At 37.0% G+C, this 22,498-nt stretch overlaps 1 protein-coding gene across 5 annotated transcripts in view; it reads left to right on the top strand.

Annotated features, from left to right (window-relative positions):
* FBXL4 (F-box and leucine rich repeat protein 4) overlaps nucleotides 1–11,781 on the top strand; it is a 68,243-nt gene extending 56,462 nt beyond the window's left edge. For 4 of the 5 annotated variants that reach the window (XM_028508966.2, XM_028508968.2, XM_036024508.1 and 1 more), the window contains exons 7-9: nucleotides 1,470–1,541; nucleotides 5,660–5,972; nucleotides 9,527–11,781. In XM_028508966.2, the coding sequence (XP_028364767.1) occupies nucleotides 1,470–1,541; nucleotides 5,660–5,972; nucleotides 9,527–9,690 (549 nt within the window). In that variant the 3' untranslated portion in view covers nucleotides 9,691–11,781. The remainder of the gene's footprint in view (nucleotides 1–1,469; nucleotides 1,542–5,659; nucleotides 5,973–9,526) is intronic. The other variant, XM_028508967.2, reaches the window with a different exon arrangement.
* Nucleotides 11,782–22,498: the final 10,717 nt, after the last annotated feature.

The following is a 22,498-nucleotide window of genomic DNA, read 5'->3' as shown; positions in this document are numbered from 1 at the left end:
TCCATGATGAAGTCTATGTGTATTTGAGTATCGTTTGTGTGTATGTTTATGTGTTAACTTAAAATTTCTTATCCATAAGAATATGCGGGATCCTCTCTAAAAATTTGCTAATATGTTTTGCTCATAGGAAAATCTTACAAAACAACCTTGTAAGGAGCTGTACTTTAATTTAAAAAACTTCATGTTATTTTTCTATTAGTAAGTTAAAATAGCTAAGTATTACAGAGAATCTGGAAATTAACTCATCTTCATATATCTCTCCTAATGTCAATATTTTGAGAGCTACATGGGATTGCCTTGTATATAAGTTGTGTTAAAACTTAAGCATAAAAATCAAAATAAACTTTCTTAAATTTAAAGAAATGCCCAACAGTGAAACAGCCTTAAGTTTAGTACCTCTCTAGGGCCTATTATTTTTGCCTTAAGTTCATTTTATCTCAAATACTTAATTACTTTATTTTCTTAATGAGAATCTTATCTGAGTTTGAACAAATGTTTTGTATTGTCATTGACATATTTGTCATCCCCTCCCCAACTGATATTTGTCAGTTTCTGAACTCTTGGAACGGATTAAACATAAGTTGTATAATATCATCTTAATTTTGTTAGATGTGATTTAATTCAGATGTTTAGAAAGAAATTCTGCTGCATAAGTAGAGTAGCTTTTTTCTTAGTTTACAAAATAATTAGAAATTTGAATGTTTTGCATTGTTTTTCACACGTTTTCATGGCAGACATGTCATCAAATGAAGCTGTGACTATTTAGAGATATTTTAAGTACGAGGATTATGTCACAGTCTAGCATTTCTTTGGGTTTCTTTAGCGGTGAGATCGTTTTCATTGCCCTGCACAGGATAGATGGGCTGAAATGGCAGGAACATGACTAGAAAGTGCACGTTATATATGTTTCAGTCAGCATGTTGCTAGTGACAGGTGCTCAATGGTTGTTGGGATCCTTGTCAGCAAAGAGAATCCTTTGACATTAAAGTCACCAGCTCAATCCTGATTTCAGGTGACTATTGGCAGTTCCATCAGTCTGCAACTGATCGGTGAATGTCAGAGCTGCCGCTGTTCTTCAGAGTGTCACCAGCCCACTGCGGGTGTTTTTTGTTTTTTTTTTTTCTTGAAGGGAGGGGTTGTTTAGCTTGTCTTGTTCAGTCTTAACCAGACTTTCAAATTGCTTACCTTTGGGATATGAAATGAGAGGTCATAGGGAATATAGGTATCTTTAGGGCATGCACAACCATATCTAGAGCGAAGACTTACATGGAGACTGGTAATGATTACCTTGACTCCAAGCCAATCAATGGTGGGAGCGCCTGGGGACTCATTAAATGGCATTTGTGGTGTCTGTAACCTAGGCTTTGAGCTCTATTTCACGAGAAGTAGTGACAGCCTTTAATGTCTAATTGACCTCTTCTCTTTGTTTCACATTCCATATTTGCCTCTGATGTGGTCCCTGATGGCAGCAAACAGCACTGCTCAGCATTTTGAACTTCTGTTCAGAGCTGCAACACCTCAGTTTGGGTAGTTGTGTAATGGTAAGTATTTGAAAATTTTTTATACTCACTTGCTCATTCTCTCTTCCTTCCCATGGGTGAACTTTATCCTGACTTGTCCCACCCACACCCACTCACCACTTTTCTGATATATGGTTAACTATTGGACCCACTTGCAAACATTTTTTTTAAAATCAGAGAGTGTGTCTTTGAAACACAGGTGGTATTTAGCCATAAGAGCAAGAAGAGAAATACAGTATGGTAGGAAGAGTATGGTTCTGCCTCAAGTCAGATATTACCCCAGAAAAGTTATTTCCATCTCTGCATTTCTTTATGAAGAAAATTATCAATCATACCAAATGCCAGTAGTTCAGTAAGTTTTTCACAAAGCTGGATTTAGTTTTTAAGTTCTGAGATTATTCCTGAGAATGTTGATGATAATGGATAGGTTTGGGGGTTGTTTGTTTGTTTGTTTTATTGATCTTGCTGGGTGAGATAAAAAGATGTATTTTCTGTGTTAGAACTCAAAATTTTTTTTAAACTTCTGATCTTTTTTTTCTAGATATTTATTTATTTATTTATTTATTTATTTATTTTAGAGAGGGAAGGGAGGAGAAAGAGAGAGAGAAACATCAGTGTGCAGTTGCTGGGGGCCATGGCCTGCAACCCAGGCATGTGCCCTGACTGGGAATCGAACCTGCGCTCAATCCACTGAGCTACACCAGCCAGGGCTAGAACTTAAATTTTTTTTCAATTTTATTGGTTCATGAAATCCAAAAGCCTAGGGACTGTCTGACTAGATACTCTTTAAAGTCCTTCCATATTTAAAATATGAATTTTATGTGACATTGAAAGAGCTCATGGGATGATTTAAATCTTTTTTATCTGATTACATGACTTATAAATAATTCTGACACCGAAGGGACAGCAGAACTCTTCGAGTTTGTGTGTATATGTGTGTGTTGTGTGCACTTGTGCCCACTCACAGGAATCCCAACTCCTAATATAATTGTGAGTAATCCATTCCTCTTCAAGACAGATTCAGGAGGTCCCCAACCTCTCCCGTGTTGCATCCACTTATTAGGAAGACCAGAATAAGAAGGATGGCTTCAAGATTCCAGAGAGATTCTCCTGGTGTCCTAGACTTGGAGTCAGCAGGCACAGTCACTGACCTAAAATAGGTCCTGTTCGAACATCTTTTAGAGCTCAGCAATGGCTTCAGAGATGCCCCAAGGTTTGGCAGTGGGGACTGGAGAGGCCTATTATAATGATATATATGTATCCATGTCCTTGTAGTTTTTAATTCTGGTGATTAGGCCTGATTAAACCTCATCTGTGGACTCAGGTCTGTCCTGGTCTCTGGAAACAGTGCTGGGAGCCCACTACTTCAGCATTAGATTTTCCTTACTTCTGGCCAGATTCTTGCCTCAACACGTCATTTCATGAGCTTCTGTTGAGTCCCTCTAGTGACTCTTCTGGATGGGCCCAGTGACATTTGATGGGCAGTTTCTGTGACAATAAATGTTTTTCCTTTGATTAAACCAGCGTTTTCCAACTTTATCTGAGTACTGAACCCATTTTTCCATATTAAATTTATTAATATGTAATATACTATGGTAAATGCTGCTTTAGAAAATAAGCTATTTTAAAATTGAAGTATGTAGCTACTAGCAAAATACTTCTACCATTGGTACTTGTCAGGAAATGAAATATTAAGGACTTGACATTGAAGTTCAGAAATAACGCCAGTATTGCTAAAACTACTATTAAATAGCAAGCAAAGAACCTATGCACCCCAATGTTCATAGCAGTACAATTTACAATAGCCAAGTGCTGGAAGCAACCTAAGTGCCCTTCAATAAATGTGGATCAAAAAACTATGCTACATTTACACAATGGAATTCTACATGGCAGAAAGAAGAAGGAGCTCCTACCCTCTGTGACAGCATGGATGGATCTGGAGAACGTTATGCTGAGTGAAATAAGCCAGGCCAGTGAAAGACAAATACCATATGATCTCACCTTTAACTGGAATGTAATCAACAAAATGAAACCAAAATATAAACTAAAGGCATTGAAATTGAGAACAGGCTGACAGTGACCAGAGGGGGTAGGGGAGGGGATAATAGGGAAAAAGGATGAAGGGTTTACAGGAACAAGTATAAAGAACACATGGACAATAACATTGGGGGGGGGGGGTGGAAACAGAGGAAGGAGGTGGGGAGGGCTGGGGTGGTGGGGAGGCCTGGGGAGAAAGGCAGAAAATTGTGTTTGAACAACAATAAAAAATGTTAAAAAATTAAAAAATATATCAGATTCATGGGTTTCAGAAAGTTTTTAAATTGTTTCTTTCTAAAGAAGCAGATTGGCCACAGTGATTCTTAAAACTACAGTTCTGGCCCTGGCTGGTGTGGCTCAATGGATTGAGTGCCAGCCTGCAAACCAAAGGGTCACCAGTTCGATTCCCAGTCAGGTCACATGCCTGAGTTGCAGGCCAGGTCCCCAGTAGCGGGAGTGAGAGGCAACAACACGTTGCTGTTTCTCTCCCTCTCTTTCTCTCTCCCTTCCCCTCTCTCTGAAAATAAATAAAATATTAAAAAAAACCACTACAGCTCTGTATTATTCAGGTGCACTCACTAAAGTTAAAGAGTGCTATTTCTCCTACTCTGTTTTGCATGGCTTCTGCATGACTCTACCACACACAGTTACTAAAGACCAGAACCTTAGAAATCCTCACCACTATGCCTAGTCCATAAGCCTTTGGTTCTGACTCAAAATGTAGCCCCAAATCTGTCCATTTCTTCAGCTCCACTGCTACCTCCTCAATCCAAGCCCCTGTCATCTGTCCTCTAAGCTAGTGCAGGCTTCTTCACTGGGCCTCCTCCCCCATTCTTTCCCACCATAGGCTGTCTTCCAGATAGAATTAAAAGGAGTTTTTGTTTTGTTTTAATAGAAATCATATTTGCTTCTAACCTCCCATTGATTTTCTTAGCACTTTAAATAAAGATCAAACTCTGTCATGGCCTCATAGCCTCTCCTAGCCCCAGCATAACCTCTGCCCTCACGACTGGCCTCTCCCTCACTACCCTGGCCCACACTGATCTTGTTTCTAGTTCCTCCAATGCTCCGAGCTCATCCTGGAGATCCCAACAACCCCCACTTGCTCCCTTAACTCCTGATACTCCCCTGTTCTCACGTAACCCTCTTTTATTATTTTCATACCACCTAATCACTCTCTGAATTTATTTTGCTCATTTATTTGTATGTATGTCTTTCCCAAAAATGTGAACAGAGTCTTCGTTGGTTCACTATTGTTCCTAGCATCCGGAGTGGTGCTGGCACATAGTGGTTGAGAATATGATGAAACAAAGAACAAAAGGAAATAATCTGGAAGTGTTTGCTGTTTTGTTTCCTTTTGACTTCTGGTGATAATTTTGATACTTGATTATAACAAAATTAAATGAACCTCTTAAAATTTTAAAACATGTTTAAAGAGACATTGAAGCGTATAAAGCCTGTGAATTTTAATGTTTAGTCCTCGGTTAGTAAAGGTTTATGCTGTGATATGGAGGTAAATCATTGGACACCTCCTATAACTGACAGTGATTAACGTTGTCATAATCTAAATCATTTTTGTGTTGTGCATTCAGTCTCCAAATGCCTCATTTAACCCAAAATAAGTAAGTATCCTCATTAGTCCTATCAGCATATTCACATACTAGGTTAGAGCCTAGTGGAGGGTACACCTTTATCAGGGAGATCTTACATATCTACCAGAATTGGTTAATTATATGTAAAATAGGAGAAACTAGGCCTCGGCAGCAAATAGCAGCAGCAAGGTCAGAATGGGAGAATACAGGAACAACAGGGAATCCTCAGAATCTTTGCAAGACACTGAGGATTTCAGACTGCTTTGGGATTTCTTTCATTAACGTACTCTGTCTGGAGTTCTGTTAAATAGATTTTTAAGTAAGTGATTACTCTTGCTGTCTCATGAAACAGTGGCAGGTCTGTGAGATGAGTACACAAATCTGTATTAATGAGAATGTAGGTATGTCCACATGGAAGCAAAAATAGGAGATGATTAAGAATGTTTTAACATGCTCTAAACAGTATTTCTTAGCATAATGTGTAAAAGATTGGACTTTTCTGATTTTCAGATTGAAGACTATGATGTGATAGCTAGCATGATAGGAGCCAAGTGTAAAAAACTTCGTACCTTGGATCTGTGGAGATGTAAAAATATCACTGAGAATGGGATAGCAGAACTGGCTTCTGGGTGTCAGCTTCTGGAGGAACTTGACCTTGGCTGGTGCCCTACTCTGCAGAGCAGCACCGGCTGCTTCACCAAACTGGCACGCCAGCTCCCAAACTTGCAAAAACTCTTCCTTACAGCCAACAGGTCTGTGTGTGACACAGACATTGAAGAACTGGCTTGTAATTGTACCAGATTACGGCAACTGGACATACTAGGTAAGGATACAATATATAATTTTTTTAAAGCCTTGACATAAAAGCTAACCTCAGACGTTTTACAAGTGAAAAAAAAAACTTTTTGGATACAGTAAAAATTTTGTCCTGATAAGACTGCTTGGTTTGATAGGAAATGCAAGATAGGTTAATTGATATGGAGATTAATTAAATCTGCACTTTTATTATATCTGCACAATTAAATCTGAGTAAAAGAGTGAGGACAATAACAATTTCATTGCTGAACCGATCAGAAAGCTCTAAATAACCATTAATTCTTAGCCTAGTAAGAAGAGTGAGAATTTATATGAGCTGTTTTCTCCAGTTTTATTAAGGACATTTAAGAAATTAATCCATTTTTATCATGAATTCAAGATATAGATGTATGTGTATGTGTCTATGTACACACGTGTGTGTATACATAGACACATACATACATCTCTTTTTGATGTTGAACTCTTGATTAAGAAATATTGTAAAACCTCCATTCCTGATAATTCTAATGTTTAGAAATAGTGCTGCCCCAAAGCAAATATAAGGAAAATCCTTTCCAATCCTGGGATTTTTTTTGTGTGTCCTTAATGCAGCTTCTCAGCTGGGAACCCTGTGGGTGTTTGTTACCTCTTTCTTTAGCCGGAAGTGGCTTGCTGCAATGCCACAGCTGTAACTGCCCACACAGCTCTTCCCTTGTGAACCCCCAGCACATGCGCTGTGTTCTCTGCTAATCTGTTGGTACTAAGAGATTAGTCCATGACATTCTAATTATATTTTTCCTGTTTATTAAACATTCAACAAAAGAAAAACCTGAAGATTTTTGACACCTGTGTTTGTGATTTTAGTTTGAATCTCTTCACAGTCCAGATTGATGATTCGTTTGTATGTGTTTCTTATATAGTTGGGTGTTACTTATTCAAGATACATTTAGGGAAAAATTCTTGCCTAAAAATTTAGGGAGAAATTCTTGCCTATTATTTTATGCATACTTTGGGCCAGATACATCATCTAGGTTATATTTTCCTTGCTCAGGAGGTTGGACATCATTGTCTTTTTATAGATGAGGGCAGTTAATATATGGCAGAACAAGGGTTCAAATTCATGGGTTTTGGCTCCACAGTCAGTACCATTTTTTCATAGCACCACATCCACTTACCTTGCTTGTTTCTTTTCCTTCTACCCACCTTGAAATTACCTAGAAAAATATTTGCAAGAGAAGTATTATAAAGTTCAAGAAAAAATCATGAATTCACAGGGAGAATGAAGAAAGATGACTAGGGCCTTTTAAAATGGATTAATTGCATCACGCTTCACTTCAGAGGATAGTGCCGTTGTTGCTTAAAATCTGTTTTTTCAGCTCTTTCCTGAAAGGAAGGAAGGAATGGAGGGAGGGAAAAAAGAAAGGGGACGGGAGGGCTGGGGAGGCAAAGGGAGGGGCGTGGAGGGGCAGGCCTCATCTGCTAGGGACAAAGAGCAGCCAGTCTGCAGCAGGTGCCAGGAAAGCACGAGGACGTCCAGGACCTCCGTAACCTGGTCCCTGAAACAGCAGCACGGTTGTGATGAACAGTGGGGTTGGTTGTCAGGTGGCCTCACTTTGGCTAATAAATAAATGCATGTATTACCTGATTGAGACATAAAAGAAAAATAGGTAAAAGGTATAATGACTTCTTGAAAACAGTTGTAACTTTTCATGGGCATAAGGACAAGGAATATTATCTGTTATGCCAAAGCTAATCACAGATGGAAGATAACGATCATGCAAATATATTGGAAAGTCACATTATTATTATAGTATTAATAGTAATGTAAACAGCAATTTATTGCATGCTTTTATACTGTTCTGAGCATACCGTATATTAAGTGACTTAATCCTCACAGCAACCATAGGAGGTAATTATTAGCATTATCTGCCAGTAAGTAAACAGGCTGAAACAGGTTGAGTGATCTTCCCAGGGTCTCGTGGCTAATAAGGAATCTGGACTTGAACCAGAGGTTGTACTCCTAACCATTGTGCTACATTTTCTTTTATTGTTTTGTTTTCCTTTCATACTTAAATATTAGAATCTTTATGTTTTTAAAGGATTCTTAGTTAAGCCAAGCAAACTGAAAACGTAATTGTGTCATAAGTGAGTAACAAACAGAAGCACAGAGTGCCCTGGAAGCCTAGGACAGGGCACCCTAGCTTAGTGAAATCTTCAGTCTCAAGCTTCCTTCTCTGGCCTTCTCCTAGGAACTCATAGTTTATCAAGAAACTCAGATTGTAATGACCAAGACTGGCAAGTAGAGAATAATCACAATCCTAGGTAAACACACCACACAGCCAAGTGTCTTAGTTGAGATGCTCTGGTCTTATATAACAGAAACCCATTTGAGGTAACTTAAACATAAGAAAAGAAAACTGTTGGACGGTACAGGTGTCTCTGTCAGGTGCCATGGGTAGGAGCTAGTTATGGTCAGGCCTCAGGAAGGACTGGGAAACCATCAAAAGAGAAGGAAGCTATTTTCTGTTTTTCCTTCCTTTTTCTATCCTGCCCCTCCTTCTGCCCGCTGCAATTGTGTGCCTTGTTCTTTCGTCATGCTTGTCATCTTCACTTCTCTGAGCATACATGGCCAAAAGTAACAGACCCATCCCAGTTCTACATGTCTTTAGTTCAAGGTATCTGTGGACACTGACAGCTTTACTGAGTCCCAATTACCAGTTTTTAGGAGAATCTGTATTGGTTTGGGGAAGGGCCAGTCACAGCCCCAGTAGCACTTACAGTTACAGCTTCCGGAGCCTGTGTCAGGGAGGGGAGCAGAAAGGAGTTCTCAGAGAAGGCATGAGTTAACATTTCAGGAACTTTCATCCACATCTCAGTAGATGTATACAGGTAATACCGTTGTGATTTTTTCTCCATAGGAAAGCTGTGGTTAAAGAAAGGTATGGGACCACAGATGACATCTTAGAGCCTAGTGATAATTTAGCTTCCATCTGAATATCCCATCATCACTTCCAATTTAACAGGGACTGAATAGTACTCATCACCAATCACCTGTCTTCCACTACTGCCACTTTTTACCACCACTTACTGTGAAACTTACCAAGTTGGGTTGTATTTGGGTTCCATCCTGGTCACTGAATTCCTCGCATCTCTAGTGCTAGCAACAGAAGTTTATGTAGGGTAGTTGCTCAGTGATTGCATTGCATGGAATTAGAGGTTGAATCATTGTAAGCATTGCTGCCTGATTTGACCCATGGATTACAGAAGAAGATTCAAACAGTTTTGAACTGGGGTGACAGAAGTAGGAACGTCTGGAGGGGCTGATTGGAAGCTGCAGGAGGTGGGGGCAAAGAGAGTAGATAGAGTGTTGACAGAAGATGCCAGATTGTCTGGGAAAATTCAGTTTGTATTTGTTTATAGGACTGTTTCAATAGAAGTCTTTTGTTTTAAGAAATATTTTTTTAAATTTGTAAAAGGCAATCTTTTAAGTTTATTTTAAGTAATAAATAATAAAGGGGCTTTTTACCAGATCATTATATAAATATTATTTAAAGTGTTTCGTGTGTTTTTCCCCCCAAACAGGAACAAGAATGGTAAGTCCAGCGTCCTTAAGAAAACTCCTGGAGTCGTGTAAAGACCTTTCCCTACTTGACGTGTCCTTCTGCTCTCAGATCGATAACAGAGCCGTGCTGGAGTTCAACACGAGCTTCCCAAAAGTGTTCATAAAAAAGAGCTTCACTCAGTGACTTTGTATTTGTTCTGTAGTAAAATTAATGTGCTTTTGTGGGGTTTTATCTTAGGGCTGGTTTTGTTTTGTGTAGTTTCTATAATGATGGGAATGTCTTAACACATTAAGACATTTGTAAGTTTTAAAGAAAAATATGAAACATTATGAAATACAGATAGGTATTGCCAAACACATGTGTTAATCATGAGAAGAATATGATTTTCATTGAGCATATTTATCACTTGGATGGCACTGATAGATTTCTATTAGATTCCTTCTTCTCGTGATAATTTCCACTTAGCATGTTATTACATTGCAGATTAATCACTTCCAGTTGAAGATTAGGTGGAGGCTTCTCAATTGCATAACTGAATGGGTTTTGGAAAATGGAAATTTCGTTCATACTTGCATCAAGGTCCAAAAAATGCTGTTGGACCTATAGTTTGAGCTCAGAGCTCAAAAAATCTGTTGCAGATTTGTGTGAGAATGAGGATCTTGCTTATTTTGTCTTACCAAAAGGTAAAATAATGCAGGAAGTTTATAAAGCAGCTTGATGTTACTTCATAATTCAAACAGTGTTAGTTGTCAGAATTACCTATATTTCATATATAAACACTGTTTTTCCCCACTTCCACGGCTTCTGACTTAGTAGAATTTGCATTTCGAGTAAGTAGTCAGGTGTGCTGCTGCCGCTAGTTTGGACCTCTCCTTGAGTCTGGAGGCTTTTCCTGAATCCCAGTGAACCCACATGAAGTGGGAATAACTGTTCTTATTTTGCGCTGTTTCAATTTTTGGTTGAATTCATTACAAAGCATTATCAAGTCTGCAACAAAAGCCAAATTCCAAAGCCCTTCAGTGTTTCTTAATAGTGGTGGAGGGTATTTCTTCTCATTCAGAAGAATTTAAATACCAGCTCTGAGCTCAAAAACAATAAAACTGCTGCTAAGCCAACAGTCTGCTGGTTAACACTACTGGTTCAATAACGCAAGATTGAGTCAAATATATTCCATGAACTATCTGTTGATGAATAATACAGTATATAACCATAGGTTTTAACATTTTACATTTTTACAAGCTTTGTAAATTTGACCAACTAAGCCTACTTTTTGCTTCACACATATTTTTATCATCACTAGTTCTGACGCATTTTAGCAGATTCTACTTCAGTTTGTAATGAAATCATGTTTTCTTAACTTCTTAGAAAATATTTTTACCTATAGTTGCTCCATACATACTAGTTGTAGAAACTCTTCAAATGCTTCAACCTTGGCATTGACTTATCAAATAAACAACAATCACTAGGCAGTAGCACTAACATCTGTTGACTCATCAAGAGCCAAGGAAAACCACTCAGAATCACTTGCCCTTTTTTTTTTTTGAGTTGATGTTCCCAGTGTTCTCAATTCTTTCAAACAACTGTTCTTGCCAAAAGGCTAATAGTCTTAAGCAAGTTTGCTTTGGACAAATCTCTTCAGCTAATGAATCAAAAACAATTTAATTAACTCCCCATTGCTAAAAAGGCTTTCTTTGCTTGACTAACAAATGAGCCACTCAGAAACTTACTTTATAGCTTCATTTTTATTTTTATAAAGAAATTTTGCTGTGATGAGATACCTTTAAATTTTCTAATTTCTCTGGCCACTGCATTCTAGAAATTGAGAATATTGTGAAGAATACTTAGTTTGGTAATGCTAGTGTAAATATAGTGTTCTTTCAGAACAGCTACAGTGTGACTGCATGTTAAACACAATGCTTTGCCATCTAATTCAGTAACAAAATAATCCATACCTCACTGTGCCTTAAACACGTGTCGCTTGAAGTTCTCTCTCTCTCTTGCTCTCTCATTCTCACATTATGAGTATGCACTGGTAATAAACTTAAAAATATTGTGGTATGACAATCTGTGACATTCAAAATGCTAGTAGTTATAACTGCATCACTGTACTATGTAATGTGCTAAGCGGCAGTGCAAAACAGTGTGAGCACCACGTTGGCCTCTGTTGCAGTTACTCAACTCTGCCTTTGTACTGTGTGGGCAACCATAGACATACATAAGTGAATGAGTGTGGCCATGTTCCAATAAAAGTCTGTTTATTTATGGACACAAAAAGTTGCATTTTGTATAATTTTTATGTCTCACAAAATATTCTTCCTTTAATTTTTTTTAGCTATTAGAAAATTTAAAAACAAACAAACAAACAAACACCATATAGTCTGTATTTGGGTTGTGGATGGAATTTGTAACTCCTGGGGTATTTTCAAATCAATTAGTAAATCCAGGTTTGCTCATTCCTAATTTTATAAACCCCTTCAAACCTATTCTCAGCCTTTATCTTTCTCATTTTACCACTTAGATTTTAAAATGAAGAATTTTATTGACTTAGAGAAAACCAAACTTGTTACCATAACAAAAGAGAGTTTTGAATATTTTCTTTTTTTATTTTAGGTATATAAATGTATGTAAGTGTATATGTTATTTATATTAAGAATTGTATATACTACCTGGCTGGCGTAGCTCAGTGGATTGAGCGCGGGCTGGGAACCAAAGTGTTCCAGGTTCGATTCCCAGCCAGGGTACATTCCTGGGTTGCAGGCCATAACCCCCAGCAACCGCACATTGATGTTTCTCTCTCTCTCTCTCTCTATCTCCTTCCCTTCCCTCCCTAAAAATAAATAATAAAAAATAAAATCTCAAACAAAACAAAACAAAAAATTGTATATACTAAGGTGTGCAATTTGATGATTTGATATATATTTACATTTGTGAAATAATCACCACATTCAAGCTAATTAAGATAAGTATTTCTTCAGATAGTTAACCACTTTTTTTGGTAGTGACACTTAAGCTTTACTCTCTTAGCAAATGTTAAGTATCCAATATTGTTGACTGTAGCCATGTTGCTATACATTACAACTCCAGAGCTTATTCATCTTACAGGACTGCAGCTTTGTGCCTTTGACCAACACCTCCCCATTCCCGTCCCCCAGTGCCCTGTAACCGCCATTCGACTCTCTGCTTGTTTGACTCTCTTAGATTCCCCATAAAAATGAGACCACACCTCTGTGTTTGGTGTATTTCACTTAGCACAGTCTTCACTGGGTTCTTTCATATTGTTGCAAATGTCAGTATTTTCTTTTTAAGGCTGAGTAATTATAATAATCCATTATAATGAATTATATAAAGTGGCATACATACACATACATGTGCACACAGAGAGACCACATTTCTTTATCCATTTGTTGACATTTAGGTTGTTTACATATTTTGGGTATTGCAAATAATGCTAAAATGAATGTGGGAGTGCAGATATCTCTTTGAGATCCTGATTTTGTTTTCATATATGCTGAGAAGTAGGATTGCTGGCTCATATATTTTTAGTTTTCCTTTTTTGAGGAGTCTCCATTATGTTTTTCATAATGGCTATACCAATTTACATTCCCACCGATGGTGTACCAGGGTTTCCTTAACAAGAGTGCATGTACAGACTATCCATTCAAATTTGAAGCCAAATGACCCATTGTTATTAGCATTGTCAGCTGACATAAGTTTTTTAATAATTATTTGCCTTAGCATTTTGAGAAGGTAAATTATCTTTCCAGTGGGTAGTAATAGATAATGACGTGTCCCTGACTCTGTGAGCATAATTACAGGATCCTCTTGATTTAAATTGCTTGAAATAATACCCTAAAAATACACAATATGTAGCAGAAAACATTCTTCTTTTCCCTTGGAGTGACTTGCTTTGAGCCAATATGTAACCAAGAAAAACTGATTCCTTTGCAGAAGTATTATTTTGGTGCTTCCCAGGAATTAACTAAAAACCAAAAACTTGTATTTACAAGTGTAATGATACTAACCAAGGTGTCAATAAAAATTACACTTGGTTACCATATATATTAACAATGAATGTTTGGCTTTTTAGTTTTTTACTTTAAGATATTAAAAGGATGTTATTAATGACAGTGATTTTAATTTTCAAAGCCTTTTATCACACATTTATCAGTGTTGCATCTAGCCCACTTCTTTTAGCACACTTCATATTGGTATTTCAGAAGAGCTTTTCTTTTAGCCACTATGAAAATTTTGTCAATGATCCTTAACAGAATATTAGCTATTGCCAAAACACTGCTTGTAGCAGCCATCATTTTATCCTTGGAGCCTCGTTCTCTAGCAATACAGTAATGTCAGCAAACAAATGAGGTGGTGACCGACAGCAATCGCTACAAGTCAAAAGGTAAAAGATAAACTATTTTAATCAGAGATAATTTATTATATATATTTTTATAAATATGGATAGAGGCCAAGATTTTTATTTTGGCACAGCAGAAATAATGCTTAAAGACTTTTACCTATAAATGAATTATTAGCTTAAATTTTAGTACATGTGAATACTATTAATAGTTTGAAAGGAAAAAGGTAATTATGTCTAAAGTGACATTTTAAGGGGAATAAAGATTATCATCAATCTATTTGGTAAAGTACATTAGTACAGTCTTAGCTAAAAAAAATTTAAAGAAAAATTTAAAAGCAAAGGAGTCATATAATCAGATAAATTGAGTAGGTCTTTCTGTTATAAGTGAGAATCTGCACAGACAACTGAGGTGTTTTAAATTTTATTTATATAAAAATGCTATTCAATAATTGTCTTTATTGTTTGATTTATTCTGTACTATAGAATAATAAGATAAGCTTGAGTACCTTATTAGCTCACTTTGAAAATGGATCATGTCAAGACACTGCTGTGTATAATGGAAGGTTTGGGTAAGTAGGTTTGTGTCCCGGCCTCTGTGAAATCAGACAAGGCTAAGCCTGGAAGATGAGCCATCACTTGTGTGCTGAATAGTCCACCCTCATGCTATGAAATGACATCAGATCGGATGCATTGTAAACTCTAAAATTATACAAGTCTGCAATTAGACTGTAAACTGACTTCATACTGTAATTTATTCTTGCCACTTTCTCTGTAATTCCACCAAATAGGATTTATTTACTTAAAAGTTAGGTTTGTCACATAAACCAAAGTTTGGTATCCCACCTTTTACCAGTGTTATCCCACCTTTACTGGTAGGGTATTTATTCGCTTCTTGTTAGAAGCCGATTCTTTCATTACTTGTTAGCCCCCAAAGTTGTCCTGCAGTTCTCAGTCATGCCCAGACTACTTTTGGTGAGCTAGAAAGGACTAAATGGCAACAGATAAGACACACATTCAGGCATCCACTTAGTCCACAGTGTGTCTATTGACAACAAAGATGTATTGACATCCGTATGCTAGGACAGATCAGGGTGGGGGTGGGTTTACAGAATGCATATCAATAACCGCAGAGCAATTTTCGGGAAATGTGTGCCGAGAAAAATTCTGTGGTCATGTAAGTATGGGATACAGTGGAGCCAACAAAAGGCAGGTTTCTTTACTGCTGAGCTTCAGAACCATTGACGTCTAATGGAGTCTCTGAAGGTGGGATGAGTTAGGGTCTGTAGTGTTTCCCAGTTTTTAGTGGAATGCTTGTCAACATATTTTGAAAACTTAGTTTCTCAGACCACAGTTTGGAAAATGCTGCTAAGAAGCATTGTATGGTATATTGTGAAGGTATTTACTGGAGTAACTTTTAATATACCTTCTAAAGTTTATGCATTGTAATTTGTTTCTAACAAAGACATTTTTAATTGATTTTTACATTTTTAGAAGTTGATTAATACTTTGGTGTGATTTAAAAAAATATTTCTGAGCATGATTACTTTTCATTTTGGCTCATAATTTCTAACTTAAGTTTTATTCATATATGAAACTTTTAGAATTTGTCTTTGCTTTTCTGTGAAATATGAACCGTAGTCTAGCCCTTGGGAATGCGTAAAGGGACTTATTAAGTCTGATCATTTATTCCCAGATGGATAGTGTTGTGTGAACCCTTCTGTATGTGTAGCCACATATATACATATACATATATTTATTTCAGTCTCCAGTAAATATGTGTTTAATTATTTTGTTAAACATTTTAGGGGGCACTTATACTTCTGCAGTATGTTCCATTGAATATTTCTAAATTGCTACTAAGATTACGACAAAAGCTAGAGAATTGTTAATACAAATACTAGCACACCAGTTTTCTTACTTTAGATGTTTTTGCTATAGATACACCAAATAAAGAACTGATAGTGCTGAAGTTGACTTTGTTTAAAGTCCTAAAAATAAATCTATATATTAAAACTGAAACTATTCATAAGTATTTATACTGAGAAAAACTGAAAGACCTTAAAATGTGTGTAGCTAGCATATGTCACCCTTACGGTTTGTCGGCAACGTGTCTGACCATGTGCAGCTATGCAGAAAAGAGAGACACTGTTCAACTATGGTGACTGTTCCACTTCTGTCTTTCAAAATTTCTCCTGGCATCCCACCTCCGTACACTCCTGCCAGAGTCAGGGGTCTCATTTCCTGGCGTATGTGCATCAATGTTACTGGGGCCTAGAGTCTGAGCAGAACCATGTTCCTGATCATCGTCAGACCTCCCCGCTCAGTGCCCTCAGTCCTTCAAAGCCTCTCTAAGAAGCCACTGGCCTCAGTATTAAGTCTAGTCTTAAATCCTCCCTCGTAAATCAAATTAGGCCATATATTTTTTATGTTTTGAATATTGTGTAGCAAATGTTAAAGAAGGTGAATTTTTAAGCCTAGTGGTGCATGCAGAAATGCTTCACCACCAGCTCTGGTGGAAGAGAAAGCCCTGGTTTGTAGTGCCTTCTGATTTTGGCTTGTAAATTCTCCCACAGTGACTGATTGCAAGCTTCCAATATGAAGTTACTTGATGCGGAGTTGGGATGAGATGCACACACTTTACTTTTTTGAGTTAATAAGAACGGGCTGTAGCTTACCACTACCAGATGAAATTATTAAACATTGATCTCATCATCTCTGAAAAAGTAGGAGCAATAATCTATAGCTAGGTTTCCTCCAGAGTTGGTGTTTTCTGTAGTCAAGTTGTCCTTCAAAATCGATGGAATTCTTTCTTGCCACTGAATAAAGGACTAAATGAAGATAAACTTTTCTAAACAAATATCCAATAATCACTAGTAGGAGATTTAAGTAGGAGATTTAAGAAGGAAAACTTTGAAAAAAACTAATGAGAAGGAAATCATTTTTGCTGATGTAAATCTGACATTGGTCATATAAATTGATAGAGCATTGTGTGTTTGTGGGATTGTAATTTTAAAACACATTCCCATATATTTCCATGGACTTTGAAATTACATCCCCAGATAAATTGTGACATTTCCTTTCTGCACGTCGGTGCAATTTTACATTATGAAATTGTCATGTAGATTCATTACACCTATTTTCCAAACACAGATGACCATAACTCAAATACATACCTGTCATATACCAAAATCTAAACTGCATAAAAACATTCTATTACTAATGTTTATGCAGGCACATTGACAAGATACTTCACATCTTTATAACAAAGATTCTTTGCTTAGGGACTTCAGAATTTTTATTTTTGATGCCTTTTTGGCTCAGGTACCAGATTTTTGGTCCAAATTCAAGAGCATATATATATAATATATATATATATTTATGTTTATATATATATTATATATATAATTATAATGAATAGCAACCTCCAAAATTTCAGTAGCTTTCCAAAGCATGTATTTCTCACTTGTGGTGCATGTTGGCTACTGTGGGTTGGTAGGTGCTGTGGCTGTTCCCCAGGCTGTGCTTCGGGTCTGTTCCACCCAGGGCCCAGGCTGAAAGAGAAGGCCTTACCTGGGTTCTGCCCTTCCAGTGCTGATGTGAGAATTGATAGCAATGTGAAATGGATCTAAAAGTGTTTAAGTGGATATACTAATTTAGTCTGTTCACATTCTCGGTCAAGGCAAGTTGCGTGGCCAAGCCCAGTCACTGAGCAATAAGACGACCCTTTATACAGGGAGCCAATATAAGTCATGGCCAAAGGTGCTGGAAAAACGAATTCTGAACAATAATACCCCAGGTACCACAAATATTTTCACACACTATGAGTAGCCAAAGTATGCCCAAATAATATGAAAGGAAATATCCTAGTTTTTAAAAAGGAAAAATATAAACCCAGTTTAATAATAAATAGTAGGTGTTAGAATACAAAGCCACTTAATAGGTTGGTTCAGAATTTTTAGAAGGATCTTCACTATATTTCAGGTTTTGGAAAACATTTTCTCAAATATCACTATTACCTGGTTCTGTGGTAATAAAGAAAATACGATAAACTAATAGAAATGTTCCTAGATAATTGATGGTGCGGTAATGGAAACAAGAGAGGGGAGACAGGAGTCGTGCAGAGTCCACACTCAGGGCTGTGCTGGTGTTGTGACTGTTACTTAACTTTTTGGAGTCTCAGTTTACTTACTTGTGAAGTGAGGAAGTTGTTCCACCAGCTTCCTAAGGTTATTCTTACTATACACCTTTTATTCTAATGCTTTTTTTATTGCCATCTAATTAACAACATATTCTTATGCACTTTTTATTATAGCTTAACTCATTGTTTTTCTTAGAAGTATCACAGAGCAGTGGAATTCTAATTTTTCTTTATTCATATCCAACCCTATTCAAAAATGGATCTGAGGTAAAGTAATAAACTACAATCCTCTTTGTTTTTAATCTTAGTATTCAAACCAATACTTTTCAGTGACTCTGAGATTTGCTGGTTTAAACATTACGTGTTGGAGTCATCTGGGAGTGTGTTTAAAATGTAAATTTCTAGTCCCCAAGCCCCTAGAGATTTTGAGACTAGAGAGAACCCAGAAAACTACATTTTTAACAAGCACCCCAGGTGTCTAAACTAGTTTGAGCAGTACAAACCCCGTAAATTATTTTGGTAATAATAAAACACCACATACTGGGATACTCTATACTTAGTATGATAATTTAAAATTAGTTGTTAATACCATGTTTCTCAATTATACATTCTTTATATGGCATTTGTATTTTGTCTTCCTGAACTAAATTTTTTTTATTACTGCATTTAGTGTATTAGACATTCATATATAAATTTTAGAAATGTGGAAACCAAAATATTTTATTTCTTTGAAGTGAAAGTGCTTTGATGGGTGGATTTATCTCGGAATGAAATGCTACAAAACTAGAACTGTTGGATGATTACATCCAGCTGGCCTTGCTGCTGCTTTCCTTGTTCCCTACCATCTAAGCTCCACAGCCTTAGTACACCTGTTGAAACATACTTAGACATACTTTGAAACATTTCTCTACTTGAAATGCTCCAGAATAAAAACCAAAGCCCTTATTGTGGCTACCTATAAGATCTTACCTCCCTAACTGCCCCCCACCCCCATCCTCTGCAGCTTGCTGCTCACTGAATTGTTCTTATGTTTTCACCATGCCAGACCTCACTTTCTTTGGGTCTCTGCTCAAATATTGCCTACTCAGAGGCCCTTAGTGACCATTCAGAATAAAATAGGATCTTTCCTTCCACCCATCAATCACTAGCCTTTGTACTCTGCTTTATTTATTTTTTTTTACAGCACTTAGGACTAGTTGACATATTACATACTGATTTATAACTACCCCTTTATTTTTAGTTCTATAAGCACAATAATGCCTGGCACGTAGTAGGTACTCAGTAAACACTTGTTGAGCTTTTTTTTTTTTTGGAGATTATCCACAGCTTGGCTTGGCTTTGGTATATAAAATAAGTAATGTTTTCAGAGGCAGTTTTATTTTCTTTTAATTTCTCATCTACTTTGAAAGTCATTTTATTTCAGATTTATCATCCCTTTTGCAAACTCTTTTCTTTCCATCTTTTTCTAGTCTATTTTTAAATTATGTGCGCTACTTTATTTTGAATTATGGCAATTTAAAGTTGATATTTTATTTCAACAAGTTTTAATTACTTAATTGAAATATGAAACTCCCAATATGAATTCAGTGTTGGTGAAAGGAACCAGATTTACATTCCCATAAAACGGAGTACTTACCTTCATGTGATACATATATGGGGTAGGTACACGATTTTCTCTGAAACTAGAAACCTTGATTAAAAACAAAGCTAAAGATAATTTATTCCTCAGCATCACGTGATGCATGCCCTCTAACACCAACATATGCACTGGTGGAGGCTCTTATGCCGTACAAATATGCCAACTGGAAGAGAACCGAGGTTGTTTAGACAGTAGATCCAACACCCTTTGAAAACTAAAGGGAAAAAGTAGCTGTTAACAATATTTACATTTTTAGTAGAATGAAATTAAATCACATTAAAACTGCACTTATTCAGACATTCTCTCCTCCCTGGGCTAGACTTCACTGCTTGTTACTTATTACCTGGGCTGGTGCTTAGAAATGCCCTGTGAGCCAAGGTAATGTCAGATATAACGATTTGGGTCACCGCACCAGGTAAGGAACTGGGACCAGCAGAGGTGCTGGCTGAGGCAAAGGGAATTTGGGATGGGTAGTGGAAGGAGGCAGTCAGGAACACTAGCTCCGACCAGGTGACTAGTTACAGAAACAAGGACTGATTGTCATGAGTATTTACTCCTTATTTTGTTATGGGTGTGTGTATAACAAGTATTTTTTGTCTTCTTCCCTCTCTTACCTAATTCTCATGTAAGTCAGATATATTGTCAGATAGTATTTAAGTATTCTTAACTTTACATCACAGTATTTTGAATTAAGGGACATCAAGAAGAGTAAATATCCAAGAACTTTTTGTATCCTCTTCTGGGGGAAGTGTTAGTATAGTTTTTTGGAGGTGTGCAGAATAGTTGTATCATGTTAGGTGGAATTATAACCCTCTTATTCTCTTTATTTGGAGATTAATAATGCATATTGTTTTTGGGTTAATGAAATGGATTCAGGAGGTGTGTAGTGATGCCAAGTTGACAAGGGGCGCACTTGAGATGGTTAACTTTATGTGTGAACTTGAAGGATGCTCAGATATGTGGTCAAACATCATTCTGGGTGTATTCTGGGTCTGGGTGAGATTAACATTTAAATTGGTGGGCTTCAAGTAAAAGATAATGCCCTCCCTAATGTAGGTGGGCTTTGTCCAACCAGTTGAAGGCCTGAATAGAACAACATGCTTGGCCGTCCTCCAGCAGGCTGTGTTCACACTTCATCTGCAACATTGGCTCCCTCTGGTCCTATTGCAGACCACCTTGGGACTCAAACTGGAACATTCACCTGGTCTCCAGCCCGTCAGCCTACCCTGCAGATTTTAGATTTTCCAACCTCCATAATCCCATGAGCCAATTCCTTATAATATTGTAGTATATAAATACATTCACATACATGCATACATACACATCCTATTGGTTCTGTTTCTCTGGAGAACCCTAATAACTTCTGAACAAGGCCAAAAGTGTTTGTGACCTACAAATTATAGAGAAGGAAATAAAGAGATTTTATTAACTGGATTAAAAAACATCAAAGGTAGCTGAAGTCTGCATTACATGTACTTTATTGGAGCGATCTAGTCATCCATTGGGCTTTAAGTGTTCAAACTTCTTTATCAACATCTTGTTGCCTACATTACAAACACCTGCTTTGTGTGCTAATTAACATCACTTTTAAAAAACTTGCTTTTTTTATAAACTTGAGACCCAGAATATTTCAATTAAATACTTTAGCACTACAGACAATTTTTGTAAACTATTAGTTAACACTGATGCACAATGGAACTTATTTTCAACTTTATATTACCAGTAATGGTAACATTTTTTTCTTTTTTAAAAGATTTTATTTATTGTTAGAGGGGGAGGGAGAAAGGGAGAGAAACATCAATGTGTGGTTGCTTCTTGCATGCCCCCTACTAGGGATCTGGCCCACAACCTAGGCATATGCCTTGATTGGGAACTGAACCGGCAACTCTGGTTCACAGGTCAGCACTCAATCCACTGAGCCACACCAGTCAGGGCTGTTTTTCATAGTACAAAATATTTTTGTTGTTTATGGTGCTACCTAATATCTGTAGCCTGACTACAAGCTAGGAAGAAAAATTAAAATCATATGTAAATATGGTGGCTACTATATTCATTACATCAATTACATATGAAATTGGGCCACAGAAAAAAGTACAAAATTATGAAATATACCTTCAGAATCATTTTGGAAACTTCTGTGAGATATTGTGGCTCTACAGAACAGTTTATAAAACAACATGCAAGAAATTTAGAGTATAGCATTAGTAAGCCTCCTACCAGAAAAAAAAGCAACTTTTGAAATTCCTTCAAGGACAAAAGATAATGGATGTCTTTATAGTTTGTTATAGATATGTTTTTATAGTTTGCATCTGGACTAACTCTGTTAGCATCATTAGTGGTAATATATTCCAGAAGCCATTTAATATAATTATGCAGATATTTTTTTCATTAAGAATGTTGTAGAATTTCCAATAAGTACACTTTTAGATGAAATCTTTTAATCTAAAAGTAGTTTCCTATAAAGGCCTATTACCTCTACAGTTAAACAAAATAGGGGAACTGTAGGTTGAGACTAATAATCTTCCCTTCTGTAACTCACTTCAACCCTTCATAACAGCATGGCTGGAACTGGAGACTATTGTGCTAAGTGAAATATGCCAGTCAGTGAAAGACAAATGCTGTATCTCACCTGCAAGTGAAACCTAATCAACAAAACAAACAAATGAGCAAAATAGAACCAGAGACCTGGAAATAAAGAACAGAGTGACAGTGACCAGAGGGGAGGAGGGGATGAAGGGGAAAGAAGGGGAAAGGGCAAACCAAGGAACACAAATACAGGACTCATGGGCACGGACAATGGGGGGGATTGACTGTGGGAGGTGGGGGGCGACAGGGCAGGGGAGAGCAATGGGGAAAA

Source organism: Phyllostomus discolor, chromosome 4 (assembly GCF_004126475.2).
Source record: "Phyllostomus discolor isolate MPI-MPIP mPhyDis1 chromosome 4, mPhyDis1.pri.v3, whole genome shotgun sequence".
Taxonomy (NCBI): domain Eukaryota; kingdom Metazoa; phylum Chordata; class Mammalia; order Chiroptera; family Phyllostomidae; genus Phyllostomus; species Phyllostomus discolor.
Note: the sequence above shows the minus strand (reverse complement) of the source record. Positions and strands in the feature narration are given on the sequence as shown.